The sequence below is a fragment of the Moschus berezovskii genome, chromosome 7, assembly GCF_049115385.1.
Source record: "Moschus berezovskii isolate FMDL1 chromosome 7, NW_MosBer_1.0, whole genome shotgun sequence".
Classification (NCBI taxonomy): domain Eukaryota; kingdom Metazoa; phylum Chordata; class Mammalia; order Artiodactyla; family Moschidae; genus Moschus; species Moschus berezovskii.
In genome coordinates, this window is record NC_142466.1 from 110,962,959 (window position 1) to 110,987,568 (window position 24,610).

General features: G+C 49.5%; 1 protein-coding gene across 2 annotated transcripts in view; it reads right to left on the minus strand.

Moving 5' to 3' along the window:
• WHRN (whirlin) overlaps positions 1 to 24,610 on the minus strand; it is an 88,988-nt gene that overhangs the window by 54,834 nt on the left and 9,544 nt on the right. For both annotated transcript variants that reach the window (XM_055427681.2, XM_055427679.2), the window contains exon 2: positions 5,850 to 6,068. In XM_055427681.2, coding sequence (XP_055283656.1) covers positions 5,850 to 6,068 — 219 coding nt within the window. The remainder of the gene's footprint in view (positions 1 to 5,849; positions 6,069 to 24,610) is intronic.

Genomic DNA, 24,610 nt, shown 5'->3' on the forward strand with positions numbered 1-24,610 from the left:
AACTCATTAAACCAATTGGTTACTAAATGTACTGCGTCTTTCCTAAATCCCTACTCAACACTTCACATGCCTTACCTCCTTTAGTTCTCTTTCCTCTTCTGTGGTTTCTCTTATTATCTCCAGTTTCAGACAAGGACACTGAGGCTGGAGAGGCGAAATGGGCTGGCCAAGATCAAAGAGCTGACAGCTGGCAGAGCCCAGCTGTTTAACCAGCTCGCCGCACTGCCTCCCAGAGGACTGCATTCACATCCTGGTTCTGCCCTTTACTCCTGGGAAACTCTGGGGCAAGGCCCATTGCTTTCCTGATCTTCAGTTTCCCCATCAGAGAAATGAGAGCCACACACCCTACCTGGGACAGGCACTGCCATCCTTCCTCCCACCCTCCCTTAGAGCCCCAACCCTGTCCAGGATGCAGTGTGAACAGCCCCGGGAGATGACGTCCATAAATACTTGGGGGCAAAAAAAAAGATATGAAAGGTTCCTAGCACGTAGGCAGTGATGGATAAATGATGGCTGTTGCTGCCGTGAATTACTGTGTCCCAGGCACCATCCTCCATGCACGTGATTTATTGATTCTTGAAACAGCCCCCTGTGGCTCCTGCGATCACCCCCAAACCACCGCTAGGGAAGCTTGAGTGACCCATCCAAGGTCACCCAGTCGGGGAGCTCTGGAACCAGGGTGGTTCTGTGATTTACACTAAGAAATATATATTTTCTGGCTCTGTCCTCATTCCCGGCAATAAGCTCCAGCAACTCTGTAGACTCCGAAGTGATAAGACCATGAGGAGCAGCTTTTGTGCTCGTAAGGCGACTCTGATGGGGCGCCTGGAAGGCGTCTGTTCACCAGAAAGACCCAGCCACAATCAGAAGCTTGGAATTTTCACCACCACCCCCATTTGCTTCAACTACCTGCAGGAAACTCTACCTTCCCCACTCTCCAGAGATGGAAAAAGGGCTGGAAATGGAGTTAATAACTGGTCATGCCTATTTGATGAAGGCTCCATAAAGATCCCAATTGTATGGGGTTCAGAGAGCTTCGGGCTCAGTGAACAGGTGGAGGTATGGGGAATGTGGTATATCTGGAGGGGGCGTGGAAGCTCTGAAACCCTCCCACATACCCTGTCCTATGCATCCCTTCCGTCTGGATGTTCATCTTTATCCTTTACCCTGTCCTTTATGATAAACTGGTAAACAGTAAGTAAACTGTCTACCTGAGTTCCGTGAGTCATTTTAGCAAATTAATCAAAGCTGAGACAGGGTCATGGAAACCTCTGAGCTGTGCCAACTGGCCAGAAGCACAAGGTGACAAACTAAACTTGCAACCAGCATCTAGAGTGGGGCAGTGGGGGGGCTGTTCCGTCGGACTGAGTCTTTAACCTGTGTGACGGACACTGTCTCCAGGAAAAGCGTGTCAGAATTGAGTTAAATTATCAGACACCCAGCTGGTGGTCCAGAGAATTACTTGGAAAAACCTGCACACGTCTGGTGTCAGAGCACCGCGAGTGTGAAGCTAAAGGGGAAACACAGGAGGAGCACTGTAGGTTCGCCTTAAACAGACTTCAGACGCAGTTCCAGACCCTCCTCACCGTCCATACCCAGCTTGCTCCCAGCCTGAACCAAAGGGGCAGGTCCCACCTTGTCTCTGCAGTTGCTGAAGGCATGAGCTTGGGGGAGGGAACAGCTGCTGCTTCAGAGGCTCTGCCTGCTCAGCCCAGATTGGGGCCGTGGCTCTGAGAAACCACTGAGACTTGCCCACTTGCTCAGTGACCCTGGTCAGGGGTGGGCAGTAGGGGACATCTGAGTCCTGCATTCTAAAACAGTCACTCATGCAATTAATACTTCCGACTAGTCAAGGCTATGGTTTTTCCAGTGGTCATCTATGGATGCGAGAGTTGGACTGTAAAGAAAGCATTCTGAGTGCCCAAGAATTGATGCTTTTGAACTGTGGTGCTGGAGAAGACTCTTGAGAGTCCCTTGGACTGCAAGGAGATCCAACCAGTCCATCCTAAAGGAGATCAGCTCTGGGTGTTCATTGGAAGGACAGATGCAGAAGCTGAAACTCCAATACTTTAGCCACCTGATGCGAAGAGCTGACTCACTGGAAAAGACCCTGATGCTGGGAAAGATTGAGGGCAGGAGGAGAGGGGACGACAGAGGATGAGATGGCTGGATGGCATCACTGACTCAATGGACATGAGTTTGGGCAGACTCCAGGAATTGGTGATGGACAGGGAGGCCTGGTGTGCTGCAGTTCATGGGGTCACAAAGAGTTGGACACAACTGAACGACTGAACTGAACTGAAGCCTGTACACTGTGCCAGGCCCTGATTCAGGCACTGTGAGTGCACCAGAGCACAGAACCAGTGGTGGGGACAGGAGGCCCTACCACTGTCTCCATTTTATAGAAGAGGCGGTTAAGGCTCAGAGAGGTTGTGTCACTTATCCGAGGTCACACAGCTGGCAAGTGGTGGGGTCAGGATTTGAAGCCAGGCAGTCTGGATGCAGTGTCTTACTCTTCCTGTCATGCTGACGTATCCCGTCTAACCCCCACAACAGATCTGTCCTAGGTTTTTATACAGAGACTACGTCTGTACGTTAGAGACTGGAGGTCAGCACAGAAGGGGAAGCTGGGATGCTGAACAACGTGCACTCTATTCACCTCTGAGCATGTGACCGTGACTTGAGAGCAGACAGGCCTGGTTCTTGGAGGAGCTACCTGTGTCCTTCCCTTCTGTTCCTTCCTGCAGCCTCTGGGATGGTTCTCACACTTCAGTGTAGAGAAGATCCTTACTAGCAAGGGCTGCAAAATCAGAACTAGCTTCGGTGGACAGTTGAGGGGCTTTCAGGATACTATCACTACCGGTGAGTTTACATCACTATCGCCCTGAGAACTCATTTGCCTAGAAGGTGTGTCCCCACTAGGGTTGACGTTAGGGTTTTTGAAGTTTGGCATGGGAAGCCCAGAGTCTGGGGTGGCTATCTGGAATACTGGATGAGATCAGGCTGCTGGAGAGAAGAGACTCGGGCCGGGGAGCCAAAAGTGAGGGATCCGGAGACATTTCCCCTATGCCCGTCCTCAGTGGGAAAACAGGGGCTCCACACTGTATCAGCAGGAGGAAGAATGGGACAATGGAGAAGCTTCTCTGGTGTGGGTCAGGGCATTTCCTGCCTCCCAAACTATCTGTGTCCCCCCCGGAGCCTGACTGTCTCAGCTTCTGCCTTCTGCATACACGCGTTCATGCATGCTCAGTCACTTCAGTTGTGTTCGACCCTTTGCAACCCTATGGACTATACTCTGCCAGGCTCCTCTTCTCCCGACAAGAATACTGGAGTAGGTTGCCATTTCCTCCTCCAGGGGATCTTCCTGACCCAGGGATCAAACCTACGACCCTTGCATCTCCTGCACTGGCCACTAGCGCCACCTGGGAAGCCCTTCTGCCTTCTACATTCCCATATAAGTTACTCCAAGACACCCACAGGGCATCTTACATCCTCCCAACCTTCCCACCCGCTCAATTCCAGTGCCGGGGTCCCTTTCTCTAAGCCTTGAAGATGCCACATGTATTCCCACCTTGGGGCCTTTGCACACACTGTCCTAGCTGCCTGGCGTTTTCAGCACTCAGAATGATACATGGCAGCTCCATCTTCCTCTCGGTCTCAGCTCAGAAGTCACCTCCTCTGAGAGACCCTCCCAGCCCACCTCATCTGAAGCAGGGGCTCCCTCCCCATCATTCTCCATCCTGCTTCCTGATTTTATTTCCTTCCATCAAGCCTCACCATCTTACTTATCTTGTTCAAATATGCCCAGTTCTGGACTATCGTCTCATTCCTCCTATGACCTCCAAACTCACCAGTAGCTTCTGCAGAGCAGAGCTTCGTGTCTCCTGTCCGTTTCTCCATTTCCACCTCCCATAACAGCACCAGGCAGACCACAGGTGCTCACTAAGCATGGGCTGACTGACTCAGTGGATCCTAGTTGCCGCAGCACCTGAGTCTTGGGTTTTGCACCTCCAAAATGTTGGTAACGACAGCTACCCCATAGAGCAACCACAAGGGTTCAGGAAGATGCTGTAAGCACAAGCCAGCACATGGTGAGCTCTTCCCTCATCATAATTACTACTCTAATATCATGCCCTCCAGAGGGAAGGCTTGAGAAAAAGATAAAACAAGTTCTCTGCCCAGCCCTAGAAGGCTGGCCTTCAAAGTGACTCAATGCCACAGGCTGTGGCGCTTTCTCGAGATGGCCAAAGAACAACAGTGCCTGGTGGGGAGGCGGGGATGAGCCCCTTTCTGCGGCCAACTAGCCCTGGCCCCCGTGAAGAAGCCCAGGCAGGCGGTGATGGTGCACGCTAACTGGCTGCCCCGCTGCCTCTCTGCCGGCAAAACCCTCACCACCTCTGCTGGATCCAGCATATTGATATTTGAGCAAAGAACACAAAGCACATTAAATAAATGTTATGGTCTTATCGACAGGAAAGGAGAGCTAAGAAAGAGTCTCCGGAGGGAAGGCGCTTGGCTCAGAGCCCCAAGCTGTGTCAAGGTCTTAAAACGTCAGAGAGCTGCTTACAGGCAGGACTTTCTTGGTCCCAGGAGCAACGAAAGGGTGCAACGCAAACAGCATCCCGAGTTAACCTTAGAATATCAGGGGGGACCATCTCTCAGTCCTTTCTCAATTTTATCAAAGAAACAATCATGGTCTTGGGGAAGGAAGGTTCTGTAGGGGGCATTGAGGCCCCTGCTCTCTTCTTCGGGTTACAGCATCCCATGGAGCTGTGGGCTACAACCCATCCCCCACCAGCCACAGTACTGGTGTTTCTGTCAATCAAAGGCGCCTCCCTGCCAGCCAATCAGGTGCTCCCTCCCCGATACAGGAATCCTAACGGAAAGGATGCAGAGAACGGAAACCGTGGGGACCCCTTTCTTCCTGGGGGCCGCACCCTGAGTCCCTCAGCTTCAGTTCTGCGCCTGCCCACACACTGCCAGTCAATTCTGACTCTGTGGAAGGTGACCAGGACCAGTTTCCGTTCCTTACAACCCGAGACCCACACTGCAAAAGGTGCCCCGTGAGGCTTGGAGTCCTGGCAGCTGCATGTGGCCGCGCGCCTGGATCTGGGGCCCTGAGGAGTTAAATCATCGTGAGTGTAAATCATCTGAGCGTCCTCTCTTCCTCTGTCCACTCTCGGGGCTACATGAAGCCGAGGCTTCAACCACAGGGGCAATATCACAGAGGAAGGCAAAGGGAGAACGGAGCTGCCCCCCAAGCCCAGAGGGTCCCCCTACTCTGCCATGGAGAACTGATGCTTTTGAACTGGGGTGCGGGACTCTTGAGAGTCCCTTGGACTGCAAAGAGATCAAACCAGTCAACCCTAAAGGAACTCAACCCTGAATATTCATTGGAGGGACTGATGCGGAAGCTGAAACTCCAACCCTTTGGCCATTTGATGCGAATAGCTGACTCATTAGAAAAGACCCTGATGCTGGGAAAGATTGAAGGCAGGAGGAGAAGGGGCAACAGAGAATGAGATGGTGCGATGGCATCGCTGACTCAATGGACATGAATTTGAGCAAACTCAGGGAGATGGAGAAGGACAGGGGAAACCTGGCGTGATGCAGTCCCTGGAGTCACAAAGAGTCGGACACGACTGAGCAACTGAACAATAACAAGGGAATTGAGGGAGATGCAGACCAGAGCCCCTGCAAAACCAAGGCCTTTCTTCCAGGCTCTCAGAAGGTTCCCTGTTCTGGGTTTGGCAAGGACAATGGCATCTCAGTGCCCAGCTCCCCCACCCCGACTCCCACCAGCCCTCCATCTCCAGGAGGCCCTGGGAGGCCAAGGCCAGGAGGCTCACCTTTTTCTCATCCCCGCCTTGCAGGAGGTGCAGGGTGCTCCTCCGGTCACCCTCATGCTGCCGCAGGGTGCTGCCGTGGGGCTGGGGCAGGCCGGAGGGCGGGGAGATGCTGCGACCCTGCGGGTCCACCCAGGTGTAGATGTGGTTGGTGACGTAGCCACCAGGGATGCGCCCCGCTGAGTACACCGACAGCACCAGCTTCTTGGAGCCCTTGAGAGCCTAGAGAGAGAGAGAGACCTGTCAGCAGGAAAGGGGATGGTGACAGATTGTCCAGAACTTGCTTCCTCTTAGAACCCCGCACATGGAGGAGGCAGCCAGCCCCTACGTCTCTTCCCCTTACCAGCCCTCAGTTTTGTCCTATGGAAATGAGGACATCTGTCCCATCCCACTCCACTCCTCACCTTGAAGTGGTGCAAACACAGGAAATAGGACCTCTCAGCAAATCTTTGCTAAAGAGTTAATGGAACAGGCCTACAATGCATCCTTACGAAGGCCTGCTGGGCTGACCTCTGGGAACGTGGAATCTGAATGTTCCCACCACTCCTTACTTGATATGGAAGGCTCACTGTGCCAGGATTATTTGTACAAACAACGTAGTGGTCTGGAATGTGGGTACAGGCAGAGGTGCCTACATGACCAGCCCCCAAATCAAAGCCCCCTGGTGTGAGTCTCTAAAGAGCATCCCTGGAAGACATTTCACACGTGCTGTTACAGCGCAGTGCCGGCGGAATCAAGCCTGCCCTGCGCGGCTGCACAGGGAGAGGACTCAGGAGCCCGTGCCTGGTTCCCTGCCGTCTCGGCCCCGTGTGCTGCTCTCCACGCTCACTGTGCTTTGCACCCTTTCGCTGCAACGCAGCTTAGACACGAGCACAACCATATGCTGAACCCGGGAGCCCTTACGGAAACTGGGGAAGGTCTCAATGACCCTGACGGAGAGTTAAGAGAAAAGTACTGATAATAATGGCCATCACTTTATGGCAAATAGAAAGGGAAAAAATGGAAACAGTGGCAGATTTTATTTTCTTGGGCTCCAAAATCACTGTGGATGGTAATTACAGCCATGAAATTAAAAGACACTTGCTCCTTGGAAGAAAGGCGATGACAAACCTAGACAGAATGTTCAAAAGCAGAGACATCACTTTGCTGACAAAGGTGCATATAGTTAGAGTTATGGTTTTTCCAGTGGTCACATATGGATGTAAGAGTTGGACCATAAAGAAAGCTGATCACCGAAGAATTGATGCTTTCAAACTGTGGTGTTGGAGAAGACTCTTGAGAGTCCCTTGGACTGCAAGGAGATCCAACCAGTCCATTCTAAAGGAGATCAATCCTGGATGTTCATTAGGATTGATGCTGAAGCTGAAGCTCCAATACTTTGGCCACCTGATGTGAAGAGCTGACTCACTGGAAAAGACCCTGATGCTGGGAAAGATTGAGGGCAAGAGGAGAAGGGGGAAACAGAGGATGAGATGGTTGGATGGCATCATCGACACAATGGACATGAGTAAGCTCTGGGAGATAGTGAAGGACAGGGAGCCTGGCATGCTGCGGTCCATGGAGTTGCAAAGAGTCGCACACAACTAAGTGACTGAACAACAGCAATAATGGTAGCTTAACAATGATAAAAGGCATGTATGCATGAGACATTCTGCTGTATACCTGACATGCTTTATCTCCTGAAATCTTTATGGAATCCAATCTTGCTGAGGAGGGATTCCATGACTTAGTTGAAGAAAAGGCGGGGAAATGACCTGTGCACACAGCTAGTAAGGGATTTCTTTCCCACAGCAACTAACGTTGAGTGTAGATACCATCTTGACTTGACCCTTTCTAGTCCAGGGACGGAAGGACTACAGGGAGAGGTAAACCCAAACTCTGCCCTCTGGGAGCAGCCATGCTGCTTTCCCATAACGCACTTGTCCTGGCACGAAGTCCTTTATCCTGGGAGATGGTCATTCAGCACTGGGATCGACAAGCAAACACACCCCAGAACCTGGAACTTTGTATCAGTGATAGTACCTACACATGGGTAAGTTCATGCTGCCATTAAAATCACATTTACAATTACAAAGCATTTTAATGTGATAGATTTTAATGTTAAGTGGGGTCAGAGGATATAAATCCTGTCTCACAGTGTGATCTCAGTTATGTTAAGAGAAAAATTACACAGGGAAAAAAAATTGAAACCGAGGAGTAATGTGCCAAGATGCCAGCAGTCCTTCTCTCTGGGTGGCAGGATTATGGGTGGTTATTGTTTTGTTCTTCCTGTTTTTCTATATTTTCCAAATGTTCCAGAAGGAAGGGACAGTGCTTTCAATATCAGAAAATAGCAATATGCATACAAGGGGAGGGCGGCACTTAACTCTCTGAACCTGCAAGCACTGTGTAATACTGGCCCCCAGTTCTCTCCACGGACAAAAGGGGTCAAGGGCGGGGCTTTCAGAGACACTGGAGAGCCCTGGTTAGGTAGACTTTCCGGACAAGGACACTGGACCACAGGCCTGGACACTCTGACACCTGAACCTCTTCCAGAGGAGGAAGGTTGGGGTGGGAGGGCCCCTCAATCCCACAGTTAAATGCCAGTCCCCCGGGGCAGAGGGATAATGAGCAGATGGCAGCTCTCCAAAATTCTGCTTGTAAAAAAGATTTCTGAGAAGATGAGCAAAGAAAGATTTACAGTGTTCTTTTCCCATTCCTCGGGACTCCCCTGACAGGACAATTGAGAAAGTAAAATCTCTGTGAAGTTTAAGATGCAGGATGGAGGAAGCTGGAGACCAAGCAGGCTTCTGCTGGAATTTAGTGCACAGCATCCACGGAAGCCACTGTGGCCTCTGAAGGGCCTCTTCCTGACCCCTCTGCCCCGGCCCTGGCTCCCTCCTCCATAAAGGCGCTGCTGCAGCTCTGATGCTGCTTTCATGGGCTTGCCTCTTCTCCGCTTCCTCCCCGGGACAGACAGTGAGTCTGAGCCCTCACTCATTCCACAAGGGCTGACTGAGAGCCTACTGTGTGCCGGGTCTGGAGAGAGCAATGTGAGCATATCTTCAGGGCACCTGTGGCCTGGAGAGAGACAAGGCTTCACTGGGCCCAGAGTGCGTGCCTGCCCGTGAAGTCACTTCAGTCACGTCTGACTCTTTGTGACCCTTTGAGCTGTAGCCCCCCAGGCTCCCCTGTCCCTGGGATTCTCCAGGCAAGAATACTGGAGTGGGTTGCCACGTCCTCCTCCAAGGGATCTTCCTGACCGAGGGATCGAACTCACATCCTCTGCGACTCCCACATTGCAGGCGGATTCTTTACCCGCTGAGCCACTGGGGCAGCCCAGGCCCAGAGGAGGTCCTCAGAAATCCTGCTTGCCCTGACTGGGTGAGGCCTCCGCAGGAACCACAACATGCACAGGCGTCACCCTGCAGCCACCTTCTTCATCGGATCTGGAAGACGCGCTGGAGTTTGGGACAGGGGAAGGCAAGTGAAAAGAACGGGACCTTGTAGATTTGGGCAGGGCTGGATTTAAGTCGCCTCTGTCACTTGTCAGTCCACAGTCACTGCGGCCGGCTGCTTCTGCTCTCAAAGCAGCACTTGTTGGTGGGCGGGGCGGGGGGCGGGCACGGACAATGCCCACCTCTCAGAATCCTGTGGGTGAAATGGAACACGCAGGGGGTGGGCTTCTGCACACAGTGGGGGGTCAGCACATGGCGGAGCCCACTCCCCTCTCCTAGTAGTGACTCCGCACTGAGAAGGCAAACCAGGTGTACAAAAGCATTATCCAAGGAGTTGGGGGAAAAAAAAGAAGGTGTCTGAGAGAATGAAAATCAACGCACAGTGCATGATTTGTATTCTGTATCACTGGCAATAGTGGCATTTTCTTGGTCAGTTCTATAAATAGGCAAGCAGCAACCTTGAGAATGGAGAGGAGGTTAAGCTTTTGATGAGAACAAGAGGGAAGGCTGATGCTGGAGAGGGCCTGGCAGGTCACCGAGTCTCCCATGCACCGCCGGTCCCCAGCACACTGCAGAAAGGGACCCTGGCAACCCGAGCTGGGAAGGGACACACAAGGTACAGCCCAGACACAGGAAACCAGCCCTGGGCAAGCAGCTTCCCCCTGCACCTCGGTCTCCCCATCACCAGCCTGTGGGACCAGAAAATCTGAAGGCCACTCCAGTCTAGACCATTCCAGAACCTCTGATATTGCCTCTTTAGGGGCATGGTGTAAATGTGGGCTTTCACTTGGTCTTGGAGAGCTTGAATATCATCATCCACTGCTGCCTTATTTTTCTGGCCAAAACTGCAGAAAAACAGGACTCCTGAGAGCACTTTCCACACCTAAACAGGCTCTGGGAACACAGCCCCGGTGCCATGGCCATTAGAATGCAGTGAGGAGGGCTCCACCCATGGAGCTTTGACTAAACTGTGTGTGTCATGCAGGGAACGGGGGAGGAGGGGAAGGTCTAGGAGTTCAGTTTCTGCTTTTTCCTAGCTGTCTTATCTCGCTTTAAAAAAAAACAAACAAACAATCTTTTGCTTATTTTTAAAAGGTATCCCTGGCAGGAGGAGAAGTGGACAACAGAGGGTGAGATGGTTGGATGGCATCACTGATTTGACGGACACGAGTGTGAGCAAACTCTGGGAGTTGGTGAAGGACAGGGAAGCCTGGCATGCTGCAGTCCTTGGGGTCGCAAAGAGCTGGACACAACTGAGCAAATGAACTGACTGAATGGAAGGATTAATTCCTAAAGAGAGCTGGCTGGCGCTTTCTCGCCCTGAAAGCCCTTCCACCTGCCTGCCTCACTCACTCACCATTGCCACCTCGATCCCTGAGGCTCAGGCCATCTGGAGGTTAATGTGGTTCTCCTTCCCGGTTAGGTGCCCAGGCCATTCACTTCACAGAACTGGTGGCTTCTCTCACTGGCATACATCAGTAGCAAGCAGCCTTATACAGCAAGGCAAACTAGAAAGGACTCTGGTTGTGAAGCAGACACTCAGGCATATCTCCGTTGTGCTACTGTTCTGCTGGGTGGTCGAGGGCTATGCCCTCCTCTTGCTGGCCTCGGTTTTGCCTACTGGCAATGAGGGGGGTCCTCGGTGGCGCTAGTGGTAAAGAAACCACCTGCCCGTGCAGGAGACATAAGAGACCTGGGTTCCATCCCTGGGTAAGGAAGATCCCCTGGAGGAGGGCATGGCAAACCACTCCAATATTCTTACCTGGAGAGTCCCAGTGGAAAGAGAAGTCGGGCAGGCTACAGTCCATAGGGTTGCAAAAAGTCAGACACGACTGGAGCGACTTAGCAGCAGCAATGAGCAGATGGGAATCCCTGATTGCTTAGGTCCTGCCCCAAGTTAAACTTGAATGTCCTCTGGTTCATTGCTGTATTTGGGAGAAATGAAACTGCTACCAGGTTGGTCCTTGAACCAGATGTTGAACCTCAGGGTTCGGAGGTTCCATATCAGTCGGGAGGGACCAAAAGGGTTTAAGAAAATACGAGAAGGGCAGATGGAGCATCTCAGGTGTGGCCGGATATGCACCCCAACTCGGCACTATCACAGCAGCAGGGCGCCCTTCCAAGGGACCCGACGGCGGGGGAGGCAGCCTCCAATGGGACTGCAGCCACGTGTCTTTGTTCTTCACAGGTGTGGTAGACCGCATCCAAAAGCTACCTAAAAGCAGTGTACCAGGGCCCACTGGCGACTGGCGACCACACGCCTCTCCTGCTGCAGCAACCTGCAGAAGGAGCCAGTCTCCCGAATCGAGTGCTTATAAGTTGTGCCACTTCATGCAAGTGACCAACCCTCTCTGTTCATCTGCTTCCCTCCTGGAAAATGAAGATCTTTTTCTCCACTCTCTAGGTAGAAGAAGCCTATTAGCACAGTGCCTCATACTTAAGAATTCAATGAGCTAAGGCTAAATAAATCCCGTAAGATCTGGGGAAAGTCCACTGCAAGCAACAGCCATCATCAGAGCCCTCTGCTCCCGTTTGCCATCACATGTTTATTTGTGAAACTCCACTGGGGGGTTTGCCAGCATGTCACCAGGTCATATCACAGAGGAATCTCGATCTGCCCAGGCAGATGGCACGGCTGAGATATGACCCATCACCAGATGATGACGCAGGCAGCGTGCTATGATTGCAGGAATGTAAATTATATGTGAATGTCTTCAAACTTAATAACTGGCTAGTTGGATTAATGCTCTCAGGAGGCAAATTTTCCTCACTCAGCTCTTCAGAGCTGACTCTAACACCCCAAAATCACACGCCAGGCGACAGAATTCTCTGCTCAGCAGAAGACTGAAAAATAGACTGGAGATGGTTACAGTATGAAGGGACTGGGCTGGGGGGAGTTGTGTTAACACAGCAGATGCACCCATGTTCCCATGTTTAAAAACATGCACCAAAGTGCAAGCACAAGGTCACAAGACCATTAGACTACTGTCTGGGGAGGCAGGTATGAAAGAAGCGTTCCGGAAAAGTCTTGAGTGAGGACACATCACGGTGAGTCATCCAGCTTATTCCAGGGCAAGGTCTTCTCTTCCAGGGAAGCGATCCCTCAGAACAGAGACTCAGGGGGAGGGCGGGTCTAAGACCCGGGTTAGTGACGGGGACGAGCGGGGAGGACGCGCTGGCCTGCTCTTCCTGACTCACCTTGCCTAGCGGGGTTTCGAGTTCAGAACTCTGAGCCCCAGCCTGGCTCTGCTGTCGACTCACTGTGTGATGCAGAGCGGATGTCACGACTCACTGTGTGACGCGGAGCGGATGTCACGACTCACTGTGTGACACGGAGCGGATGGCCCAAGCTCTCCATGCCTGTGGCTGCGTTCAAAAGTGCCGTCGTTTTCAGGATCCTAGGTTCAGTCCAGTGCAGGCGCTCAGTCGCGTCCGACTCTCCGCGACCCCATGAACCGCAGCACAATGGGCCTCCCTGCCCATCACCAACTCCCGGAGTTCACTCAAACCCATGTCCATCGAGTCGGTGATGCCATCCAGCCATCTCATTCTCTGTCGTCCCCTTGTCCTCCCGCCCCCAACCTTTCCCAGCATCAGAGTCTTTTCCAGTGAGTCAACTCGTCGCATGAGGTGGCCAAACTATTGGAGTTTCAGCTTTAGCATCAGTCCTTCTAGTGAACACCCAGGATTGATCTCCTTTAGAATGGACTGGTTGGATCTCCTTGCGGTCCAAGGGACTCTCAAGAGTCTTCTCCAATACCACAGTTTAAAAGCATCAATTCTTCAGCGATCAGCTTTTTTCACAGTCCAACTCTCACATCCATACATGACTACCGGAAAAACGATAGCCTTGACTAGACGGACCTTTGTTGGCAAAGTAAGGTCTCTGTTTTTAAATATGCTATCTAGGTTGGTCATAACTTTCCTTCCAAGGAGTAAGCATCTTTTAATTTCATGGCTGCAATAACCATATGCAGTGATTTTGGAGCCCCCCAAAATAAAGTCTGACACTGTTTCCACTGTTTTTCCATCTATTTCCCATGAAGTGATGGGACCAGATGCCATGATCTTTGTTTTCTGAATGTTGAGCTTCAAGCCAACCTTTTCACTCTCCTCTTTCACTTTCATCAAGAGGCTTTTGAGTTCCTCTTCACTTTCTGCCATAAGGGTGGTGTCATCTGCATATCTGAGGTTATTGATATTTCTCCCAGCAATCTTGATTCCAGCTTGTGCTTCTTCCAGCCCGGCGCTCCTCATGATGTACTCTGCATATAAGTTGAATAAGCAGGGTGACAATATACAGCCTTGATGTACTCCTTTTCCTATTTGGAACCAGTCTGTTGTTTCACGTCCAGTTCTAACTGTTGCTTCCTGTCCTGCATACAGGTTTCTCAAGAGACAAGTGAGGTGGTCTGGTATTCCCATCTCTTTAAGAATTTTTCACAGTTTATTGTGATTCACACAGTCAAGATAATATAAACTACCAATATAGTGACTTCCCTGGTGGCTCAGAGGTTAAAGCGTCTGCCTGTATGTAATGTGGGAGATGTGGGTTCGATCCCTGAGTCAGGAAGATCCCCGGAGAAGGAAATGGCACCCCACTCCAGTATTCTTGCCTGGAGAATCCCATGGACGGAGGAGCCTGGTGGGCTACAGTCTACGGGGCCACAAAGAGTGGGACACGACTGAGCAACTTCACTTCACCTATATAGTACATACAACAGCACTGCAGTAAAGAGTCTGCCTGGCAATTCAAGAGACAACGGTTTGATCCCTTGTCAGGAAGATCCCTTGGAGGAGGAAATGGCAACCCACTTCAGTATTCTTGTCTTAGAAATCCCCTGGACAGAGGAGCCTGGCAGGCTATAGTCCACTGGGTTGCAAAGAGTGGGACGGTCCTGAGTGACTGAGGAATAACAGTATAGTCCGTGGCTCAGAGCAGGCACTAAAGGCGTGTGAATTCCCTTCCCAGGTCTGCCAGCTCCTTCTCTAAACAGAAGCCCTAGAAAACCTCTAAAACTCTCATCTGCATGGACACAAATACCTGAGCAGCTCTAGCCTCTCCCTCCCAACTTTCCTCCTCTTCAGAAACGTCCTCTCTTTGGATCGATACTTCCTCGTATCAGCCCTGCCTTTGACACTCAGCCCCTCTCTCACCACCTCCAGGAAGCCTTCCTAGACTGACTGGCTTCCTTCTTCCGAGAGCAGCCGGCACACTTGTATGTTTTTGTTGCCGTCTGTCCTATAGCTTCTGTGTCACCTCATGCGTTCTTTCTCAAAGACTGCAAGACAAGCCCCTTGAGGCACATGGCCTACTCTGTTTCCTTCCCACCCTCTCCCGGCTCCTTCTCCTCCACTCACTGCCCATTCATTCATGTCATTCATCTGCTCACTCATTCGAGATATCCGTTCGGCTTTCAAGATGCCAGGCAGCCTCGGGAATGTGTTAAAAGAGGCCTCAGAAGGAGCAGTGCACTGGCCTGGGGCCCAGGTGCCCTGGGTCACCATCCCATGCTTTTCACACTCAGGTGAGCATCCAAGTCTCAGACCCACGTGGAATTCAGAGAAGCAGAAGGGGTAGTGGTTTAGAGCCACGGCTCGGAAACAAGACTTGAAGGATTCCGTTCCAGGCTCTGCCACTCACCAACAGCAATCCCCAGGCAAGTTACTTAGCCAGCCTGTGTCCCAGTTTTTCCAGGCATGAGACAGGATAATAGTAGTATTATCTCACAGGGCAGTGGTGAGGATTAAATTAGTTAATATGCATAAAGTGTTTGGTGTCTGGAAGACAGGTAAGAGGGACAGAAGGGCTGGGTGTTGTTATAACTATGGAGGACCCAGAGTAGAAGTCTCAGCCTGCCATTCACGGCAACCACAGCTACACTCTGGCGTCTGTCCTTCTTGGTTTGTTCTGGACATTTTACAAACACATGGATGTTCACATACAAAACTATTGCTGTCTAATGTTTGCATACGTTGACTCATGCGTAACATTTCATTGACATCATTTTTTTTTCCAGCTAAAAAATGTATTTTGAGGATCCTTCCTTAAAAAGATCATCTCTTCCCATAATACATGGCATTCCCTGGTGGAGATGCATCACCACTGAATTTCAGCTCCCCCTATTGCTGGAAATTTATGTTGCTTCTCAGTTTTTGCCAGCACGAACAATGCTGTGATAACATATTTATACTTGCATCCAATTTTCTACACCAAAGAAAAGTGGAATCCCAGAGACTGTGTTTTTTCATATGCAACCCTGTCCCTCTCTGTGTAGTTCCTCTAACTACCTGCAGGGGGCAGCACTGTGACTCCTGAGTCTGTACATGAATTTCCCCCCATCCATCCCCCACTGCGGATAGGACTGAGTGAGGGCTTTCCAGTGATTTTTTTTCCCAAAGCAGAGTTCACTCTGGTGCAGGGATCCATCCTGCTACATGCCTTCTTCCACAGGATCCAGAAATCTCCTAGTGTATGCAAATCTTTGCTCTATCTTCCAGTTCCTTCTAGAGACGAAAATATTGTATTGCAAAACACCAAAATAAAAAGGTGGCTTAGGGGGAAGACCCTTCAAGAGTTTTAAAGTAATAGATGTACTCACTAGAACACGATTCCCAGACAGAGGACCACATCGTCCTAGCTACGAGATTTCAGGCAAGTTCCTTAAGCCCTCCAGGCTGCACCGTTCTCACCTGTTTTGTTGTTGCTGTTTAGTCACTAACTTCTGTTCGACTCTTTTGTGACCCCATGTACTGTAGCTGGGTTCCTCGGTCCATGGGATTGTCCAGGAAAGAATACTAGAGTGGGTTGCCATTTTATTCTCCAGGGCACCTTCCTGACCTAGGGTTCAAATACACATCTCCTGCACGCATCTCTGGCATTGCAAGCAAATTCTTTCACTGCTGAGCCACCAGGGAAGCCCTCTCACTTGTTAAGTGGGGTTACTCATGCCTACCAGCATGGAGTTGAGCGGACAAAAGGAGGACAGACAAGATAATGTACACAAGGCGTCTTGCACTGGGCATGGTACACAGCAAGTGCCCAGTGATGGTTAACATTATTGATCACAGCAAAATTACAGTGATGACTATGTGTTTTATTCTTCCCACTGCACCTTTGAAGAAAGACTGTCTGGGTGGTCAAGTGTCTTATGCAAGGTCAGAGACAGGAACAGAGGCAAGGCTTGAACTTGAATCTTGGATTCTTCAAACTCATGTATCTTTTACCAGTAGTTCAAGAGGGTTCAGATAGGGACTTCCCTGGTGGTCCAGTGGTTAAGACTATGGGCTCCCAGTGCAGGGGGCCCAGGTTTGATCCTTGGTCAGGGAAGTAGATCCCACATTCCACAACTAAAAGATTCTGCTTGCTGCAATTAAGACCCAGCACACCCAGATAAAAATTTTTTTTAAAGTAAGTTCAGATAACAGAAGGCCAACCGTATGTCAAAGCCACACAGGATGACAAGGAGAGGGCCTGGAAAGGGAGCTTGGGCTTACAGGTTGCAAGTAAATGAGACACCTTGGCCTCTTGAACCCTGAGCTGTGCAGGTGCAGGCATAGACACTGGAAAGACCCTCCCCGCTCAGCCCTACTTGGAGGGAGGGCGGAAACTGGCCTGTGGACTCTCTCTCTCTGTGGCATATTTTAATGTCATGAGAAAGTAAAGCCCTAATTAACACTCTGTCTTCAGAGCTCCTTCCTCTGCACCACATTTTATCTGTGTTAATTATCACCTCTTACAGGGACCACTAACTGCAACAGCTTTCCAGCCTCCTCTCCCAGCCTCCAAAATTAGTCTCTGCAGGGCAATCTGGACATCCTTTTAAAATGAAGTGGACCCTGTCCCTGCCCTGCCCCAAACCCTCCCAGCGCCTCTCCAGCCTGCACAGTCAACCCTGCTGCCCAGCCAGCCTCCTCTCCTGCCCTGCCACCTGGCCTTTTTATAGTATCAAGAGCTCCAAGCTACTTATATGTGCTGTTCCCTGTTCCTGAATGTTCATGTCTCAACGTGCGTGCATGCTCCGTTGCTTCTTGTCTGACTCTTTGCGAGTCTTGTCTGACTCTTTGCGACCCTATGGACTATAGCGCCCCAGACCTTTCTATCCATGGGATTCTCCAGGCAAGAATACTGGAGTGGGTTGCCACGCCTCTTCCAGGGAATCTTCCTGACACAGGGACTAAACCCTAGTCTCCTGCATCTCCTGCACTGCAGGCAGATTCTTTACTGCTGAGCCACTGGGGAGGCCCTACCTCAACATCCTCAACTTACATATAAGTGATTATTTTATCAACATCTTTCACAACAGAGGAGACAGGAGATTCTGCTTTGGTCACAGATGTGACCAAATGCATCAGTGACCAGATGTATCAGTGAATATGTAAATCGATAAATATGAAAGATAGAGGAGACTGTGGGTGGTCCCACGTAAAATGAGAGACACTGAAACATGCACCCAAAAGGCTTTCCTCCTGAAATTGACACTGAAACATGCACCCAAAACGCTTTCCTCCTGAAATTGACCTGCTTCCTCCTGAAACTGAGTGCCAATGAGGAATTTTTACCTCTGCTGAGGTACCAATGAGTTTTGTATAGAATCTGAAAGAATGTATCCATTTCTCTTTTTGCCTTGGTTACTAGGAAGTTCAGAATTCCATTTGAATACGAAGTATCAATCCTATAAAGGCATCACCTTGCACATACCTATGTGTGTGAACATAACACGCACACAATACACTTTCCAATATTGTTTCTGATCTCTCTGCCTCTTTCACAATATGCTTTTTAGGTTAATTCAGTCAGTTATTTTTGAAATAGGATGTAATATTAATTACAAATATATTAACAAATAAGTAAATGGGATAAGTGGCTTCCCAGGTGGCTCAGCAGTAAAGAACCCTCCTGCCAACGTAGGAGGCGCAGGTTCGATCCCTGTGTCAGGAAAATCCCCTGGAGAAGGGAATGGAACCCACTCCAGTATTCTTGCCTGGAAAATCCCCTGGACAGAGGAACCTGGTGGACTACAGTCCAGGGGGTCGAAAAGAGTCAGACATGACTGAGTGCACACATGCGCAAACGGGATACAAAGAGTTAAGAGAAATGTTAACCATTCTTTGCTCCTTTCTACTTCTTGCATCCCCAACCTCAGTCCTGGAAATTCATCTTCTATTATCCTCTCATGAAGATAATAGAGTCTCCCGATTTTTAAAAATAAATAAACAGGGAGCTTGGAGGAGAATGGATACATGTATATGTATGGCTGAGTCCCTTCGCTGTTCACTTGAAACTATCACAACGTTGTTAACTGGCTACACCTCAGTACAAAGTAAAAAGTTTAAAATAAATAAAGAGGATATTCAATCACACCAATCACACAGGAGGTGCTCAACAAAACAAGTGTCAAGCGGATGAATGCATGCTATAGGCCATCTCGACGATTAGATCTCCTCCACACGCAGCTGGGAGCAGACACACTTTTCACAGACGCTTGGGCAGTCCTAACTCTGTCTCCCTCCACGTCTCAGAAATCCTTTGCTGCTGCTGACTTTGGTCTAAGAATGCATGTCATTTACAAACAGAAGTCCAAACATCGTCAGTCTAAATTCTTGTGGAATGTTGACATCAATCGGGTGGCAGTGCGGTAAGAATTCACTCTGTCTCCAAGAAGGGCAGCTTCACTGTCATGTACCTGACCTCTGCATGCCCACTGGGGGCTAGATCGAGACCAAGACGAGCCCTGACATGGCCCATCCATTCTGGCTTTTTGAGGCCACTTCACCGCCTTGAGCTGCTGCACCCAGGGAAAATCAACTGAACTGCAGAACAGCTGTGTGAGCCCAACCAAACCACCTCCCAGAAACGCAGCTCCACAAAGGTCAGGAGGCGCCATGACAACATATGCAGGAAGCGCAAATGAAAGAAGGAAGGTAACTCAACCATTGGGAAACTGGACGCACAGAGACACAGGCCAGGGAGCTGATAGAGAAGTGATGGCTAGCTGACATCTTCTGTCCCCCTTTGCAGTTTCCTTAATGATGTTTAGATTTGCCTTGGAACCTAAGTAGATTTTCCAAAATCAACTATGCATCCCCCTCCTTCTCTTTTCTTTATGAGTTTGACCTCCAAAGGCTCCAGTGTGAAGATACAGAAGCAAATCTTTGCTCCAGTGCTGAGTATGCCAGGATCCCAAAGGCTGGAACGGGCACCTGACATTTCAAAGCCCCTGCTCTCCAGCGTCTTTGCTCCTAAACGTCTGAGTAAGGCTGGGCAAAAAGGAAAAACACAGAGGATCAAAGAGAGGGAAAAAAGTACTGTCCTTGGGGATAATGCCATGAGAAATTTATAAGAAGATAGTGACAGAGTGACCCTCCCTTTGCAAAACAACTCACAAGATGAGGATGGAGCCGATTCCAGAAAGATATTGATTCCTTTTTAATGCAATTCTTCAATTATCCACTAAGCCTGGCTTTTAGTCTCTTATAATTTAAGTAAATTGCTTTACAAATGTTCTCTTAAATTCTGTCTCTTTATTCTTTTCTTTTTGTTATTTAAGGAGGAACTAACAAGATTCTAGGAGTCATAGATATAATCATGAGATGCACCTCGATGGGTTTGCAATGGACTGTGTGTTGTCCAGAATCAATGTCCAGAGCACATTCATCCATCAGGAAAATCAGTTTCTATCAATATCATTTTCTCAGTGTACAAGTGGATACATAGATGAGGAGTGGTAAAGAATCCTCCTGCCAACTCAGGAGATGCAAGTTCGATCCCTGGGTCTGGAGTATTCCCCTGGAGGAGGAAATGGCAAACTACTCCAATATTCTTGCCTAGGGAATCCCACGGACAGAGGAGCCTGGCGGACTACAGTCCATGGGGTCACAAAGAGTCCAACAAGATTTAGCAACTAAACCAACAGCAATTATCTATGCATATATGTAATTAGTATGATATATTCTCTATCCCATTTATACATACACGTGTGTGTGCATTCGACTCTTTGCGACTCCACAGACTGTAGCCCACCAGCTCCTCTGTCCACGAAATTTTTCAGGCAAGAGTACTGGAGTGAGTTGCCATTTCCTTCTCAAGGGGATCTTCCCGACCCAAGGATGGAACCCACATCTCCTGCATTGGCAGGCAGATTCTTTACCACTGAACCACTTTGGAAACCCCCACATATGTGTATATAGCTATACAAACACTAAATATGCAAAGGGGTTCAAATTCACTATTTAAATTATATAAATTAGAGTGGGATACATTTTGTCTAACAGATTGGTAAAAATGGAAAAGGAATATGACATCCAGTGTTGGCAAAGCTGGGGAAAATGAGGCCTCTCATACACTGCTAATGTTGTAAAAAAACAAACTCTTCCCTAAGAGCACTTTGGCAACAGATACTAAGCCTGAAAAATCTGCCTATCCCCGGAGCCAATGCCACCTCTAGAAAGACAGTCCAAAGACTTATTAGAGAAGTGCTTCAATATTAATGTACAAGGATGTTTAAAGCAGAAACAAAGATACTGCTTTATAAAAAGAAAACAGTCCAACAAGAAGAAATTGGTTAAATAAATCATGTATCTCTTTGCTGTGATATATTATGCAAGTATTAAAAATCATTTTGAAGAAACATTTATCAAGGTGGGAAAACAGTTGTGATACATTGTCTGGTGAAAGAGGCAGGCTTCATGACTGTTCAGAATGGCAGTTTTCTAGGAGGTCCCAGGGCACATTTACAGGCACAGACACACAGGGGAATGGGCGGAGGACTCAGTTGTCCACAGCGATGCTTGAAGAGGGGTTATCAAGATTTGGGGTTTCTTCCTTTGTGTTTTTCTGTGTTTCTAAGTTTTCTAAATGGAAGCTCTCTCTCCTAGGTCATTAAAACACACACACTCGTGCGCGCACACACACATTGTATTTTAAAAGCTCAGACTCCTCTGCTCCTCATGCTTCCTATGAGCTGAAGAAAAGGGCCTTTGATTCGCCCGGTCTGCGATGGGGCTGACAGCCACCAGTCTTCAACGCAAGGCCCGACAGACTGTCCTCATCCTGCCCAGATGAGTCAAGCCTCCACCATTCAGTGAGATGACTTCATAAGTTATGGGTTTATCCTAATGGGGGTGGAGTTGAGGTCACAGATATCTATTTAAGGAATTTCCACAGATAATGCACAAAATAAAATCCCGACAAAGGCCAGGGCATAGCGAGAGGGATAAGAGAGGGGACGGGGAAAAGCAGCAGAGGGGCCGTGCCACCTCTGCACCCAACGCCTAGTAAGTGACGTGCATAGAAACTTCCTGGGAAGGGGGAGGGCAGCCACGGCCTGGGTTGTCTGGTTCCTCGTGGCTTTTCTTGCCAAGTGGAAAAAACTGGGGGAAAGACATACATTTACTGACCCAGCTCTGACCAGCGCCATGGCTCATGCACCCCGCTTCTCAGTTATTAATAGAAGCAGTGGCTATGAGCAATGCTTTGGAGGCAGAAAGACCTGGGTTCAAATCTTAGGCCTGCCCCCTCCCACCTGTATGCAGGCTGCCAATCACTGCCTATTCCAGATGCTGTTTCCTCTCCCTGGGGGCTGTGTGAAAAGTCAGTATGCGAAGCCCCAGCAGAGTTCCTGGAGCCACACAGAAGACCCTCCATGTGGCCATATGTATCGGTGTGCTCAGATGGGCAAGCTTGGAAGCATCTTGTGTTACACATTTTATACCATCATTTGGCAGGAAAACAGACCTCAACACAGTGGGTAATCATTCAATGTTCGAATGAATAGACATGTGCAGTGCTTCAATACATCGCCTGTAAGGCCATCAATACGGAGGAAACTGAGCAGAGAAGGAACAGACGCTTGGTAACTTGTCTGCTGTTTGACTACTCTTTCCATCACTATTGAAGAGGAGTTTGAAAATCAGAAACGTTAAGAAGTTTGTTCAAGACCCTACAGGTACAAAGTGGCAGAGTTGAGCTTGGAACCCAGAATGTCTGACTCCAGAGCCCAGATTCAAGCACAGTAGGATGTTCCCTCTCTCTGGTGTTGGGGTGATGGTCACAGCCCCTCAAGTCGACAAAACCTGGGTTTAAATCCTGGCTCCGCCACTTTCCATCTTGGTGACAATAGGCAAGTGACAAATTCTTGGCAGTTTTGCAAAATGAAGCAATAAACGTGGTACCTATTAATAAGGCTGTTGCGATGATCAATGAACTTTATATATACAAAGGTTATTATTGTCCACAGAGCAACACTAGGAAATACAGACTCTGTGTAATGATGAGAGAAAAGGAGGCCACTGCCTGGAGGAAGCAGAGGGGAGAAGAGGTTTCCCGCAGGTGGAGGTCTGCTAGGGGGAGGCACTGGGGCCCTGGGACCATGGGTGGAGAGAAACGAAGCCTTGCTGCTCGTCTGACCAAGTGTGAACTACACTCAGGCACAGCTGGGGAAAGGACCGTCTGTGGGTAAAAAAGGATCGGATCATGAGCAGCCCGAACGTCAGGGTCAGGAGCTTGGCTTCTGCCCCACAGGTTCCCAGCTCCACCGTGAGGCGCTAGGCAGAGCACAGTGGGATCAGACCCAAGTTTCTAAAGTTCACTCTGCCTCCAGGACATGGAATGGACTGGTGAGTAGATGAGCAAGATGGGAGACAGACAGGCGGACAGCAGGTGGGCCTCTGCAGTTTGGCAGTGGTGATAGGGGTTGGGAAGCGTGGTCTGAGACCTGCTGAAGAGAGGCCAGGCTGGGAGAGCTTAACTCTCCACGGGCAGGTGTAATCCCCGACAGGGATTGTGGAGAAGCTTTTGAACCGTGGTGTTGGAGAAGACTCTTGAGACTGCAAGGAGATCAGATCAGTCCATCCTAAAGGAAATCAACCCTGAATATTCATTGGAAGGACTGATGCTGAAGCTGAAGCTCCAATACTTTGGCCACCTGAAGCAAAGAGCCAAGTTGTTGGAAAAGACCCTGGGGCTGGGAAAGACTGAAGGCAGGAGGAGAAGGAGATGACAGAGGATGAGATGGTTGGATGGCATCACTGACTTGGTGAACACGAGTTTGAGCAGGCTCCTGGAGATGGTGAAGGACAGGGAAGCCTGGCGTGCTGCAGTCCACGGGGTCGCAGAGAGTCGGACACGACTGAGCGACTGAACAACAGAGGTGCCATCAGAGGGTCAGAGACAAGCCAGGGCTTCCAGGGCAAATAAAAGGTGCTCTTAATACTACAGAAGAGCTGAAAAAATAAGTAAAAATAAACACACTAAAGGAGGAACAGATCCTGTTCAGAGACGACACAGGTAGAAGATGGGTGAAGAGACAGACATCTGGGGGAAAGAGGAAGGAATCTGTGGGTGACCTGAACATTCTGACATGCCCAGTTGACTTAAAAATCTCAGGAATTGGAGGAACTCTTGGAAGGGGGGAGAGGGTTCAGGAGAGTTGGGGAAAAAATCTGGGAGAGGGCTGGGGAACCCAAGAAGAAGGAGGAAGGAGGCAGAAGAGAGAAGAAGAAAAGGATAATGATGATGCTGGGTCCAGACACGCCAAAGGACCCCACACCCTCTGGGGATGGGAGGACAGAAGTGGGAGAAAGAAAACCCATCCCCAGGGACTTCCAAGCAACGTTTCTGATAGCTGGATCACTTTTTAATTCTCTTCTTAATCAGAAACCTCTTAGTGAAGCCTAGAACACCATTTCAGAAGTGGTTCAAATAAACTGCAGAGGTTTTTTTTTCTTAAAAGCGGATGCCCATGTTGTCAAATTACCACTTCCACCTGTACTAACTGCTAAATGGGTTCTGCAAACAGCTATCTCCTCTACCGCCTCATCAGGGCCCCTGGGGAGCCCATCAGGGAAGGACGCTGGGGGACAAAGTTGGGGATGCAGCTGACCGGGGACAAGGCTGGGCTGTCACACACTAGCCTCTGGGCCACGTGTCTATCTTGCCTCCCCATATTTTTAAGGGAGGTCGAGACATACAATTCCACTCAACCCCTGGGCCTGATGACTGCTGCAAAATGAAAACGCAGGTGCTGACATCCAGATAGGAGCAATTACATTTTTAAAGAAACTCTGTCTACATGGGAATATTGATTACATTTAGGAAATGACCCTGCAATTCAAACAGTTACGATGGAACACGAGAGCCTCAAGTTCCAATATTTTCTTCCAAATACATTTTTGCTTTTTTAAAAAAAACAAAAACAGGCACAACAAAAAACTTTCAAAGCCAAGCAAATTCAGTCGATAACATTTTTCATTTCACTTCTTGCAGTAGGACCTCCACGGCCTTATTTCTCAAACTTCTGATGTGCAACAGCACCAGTAACCCGTTTG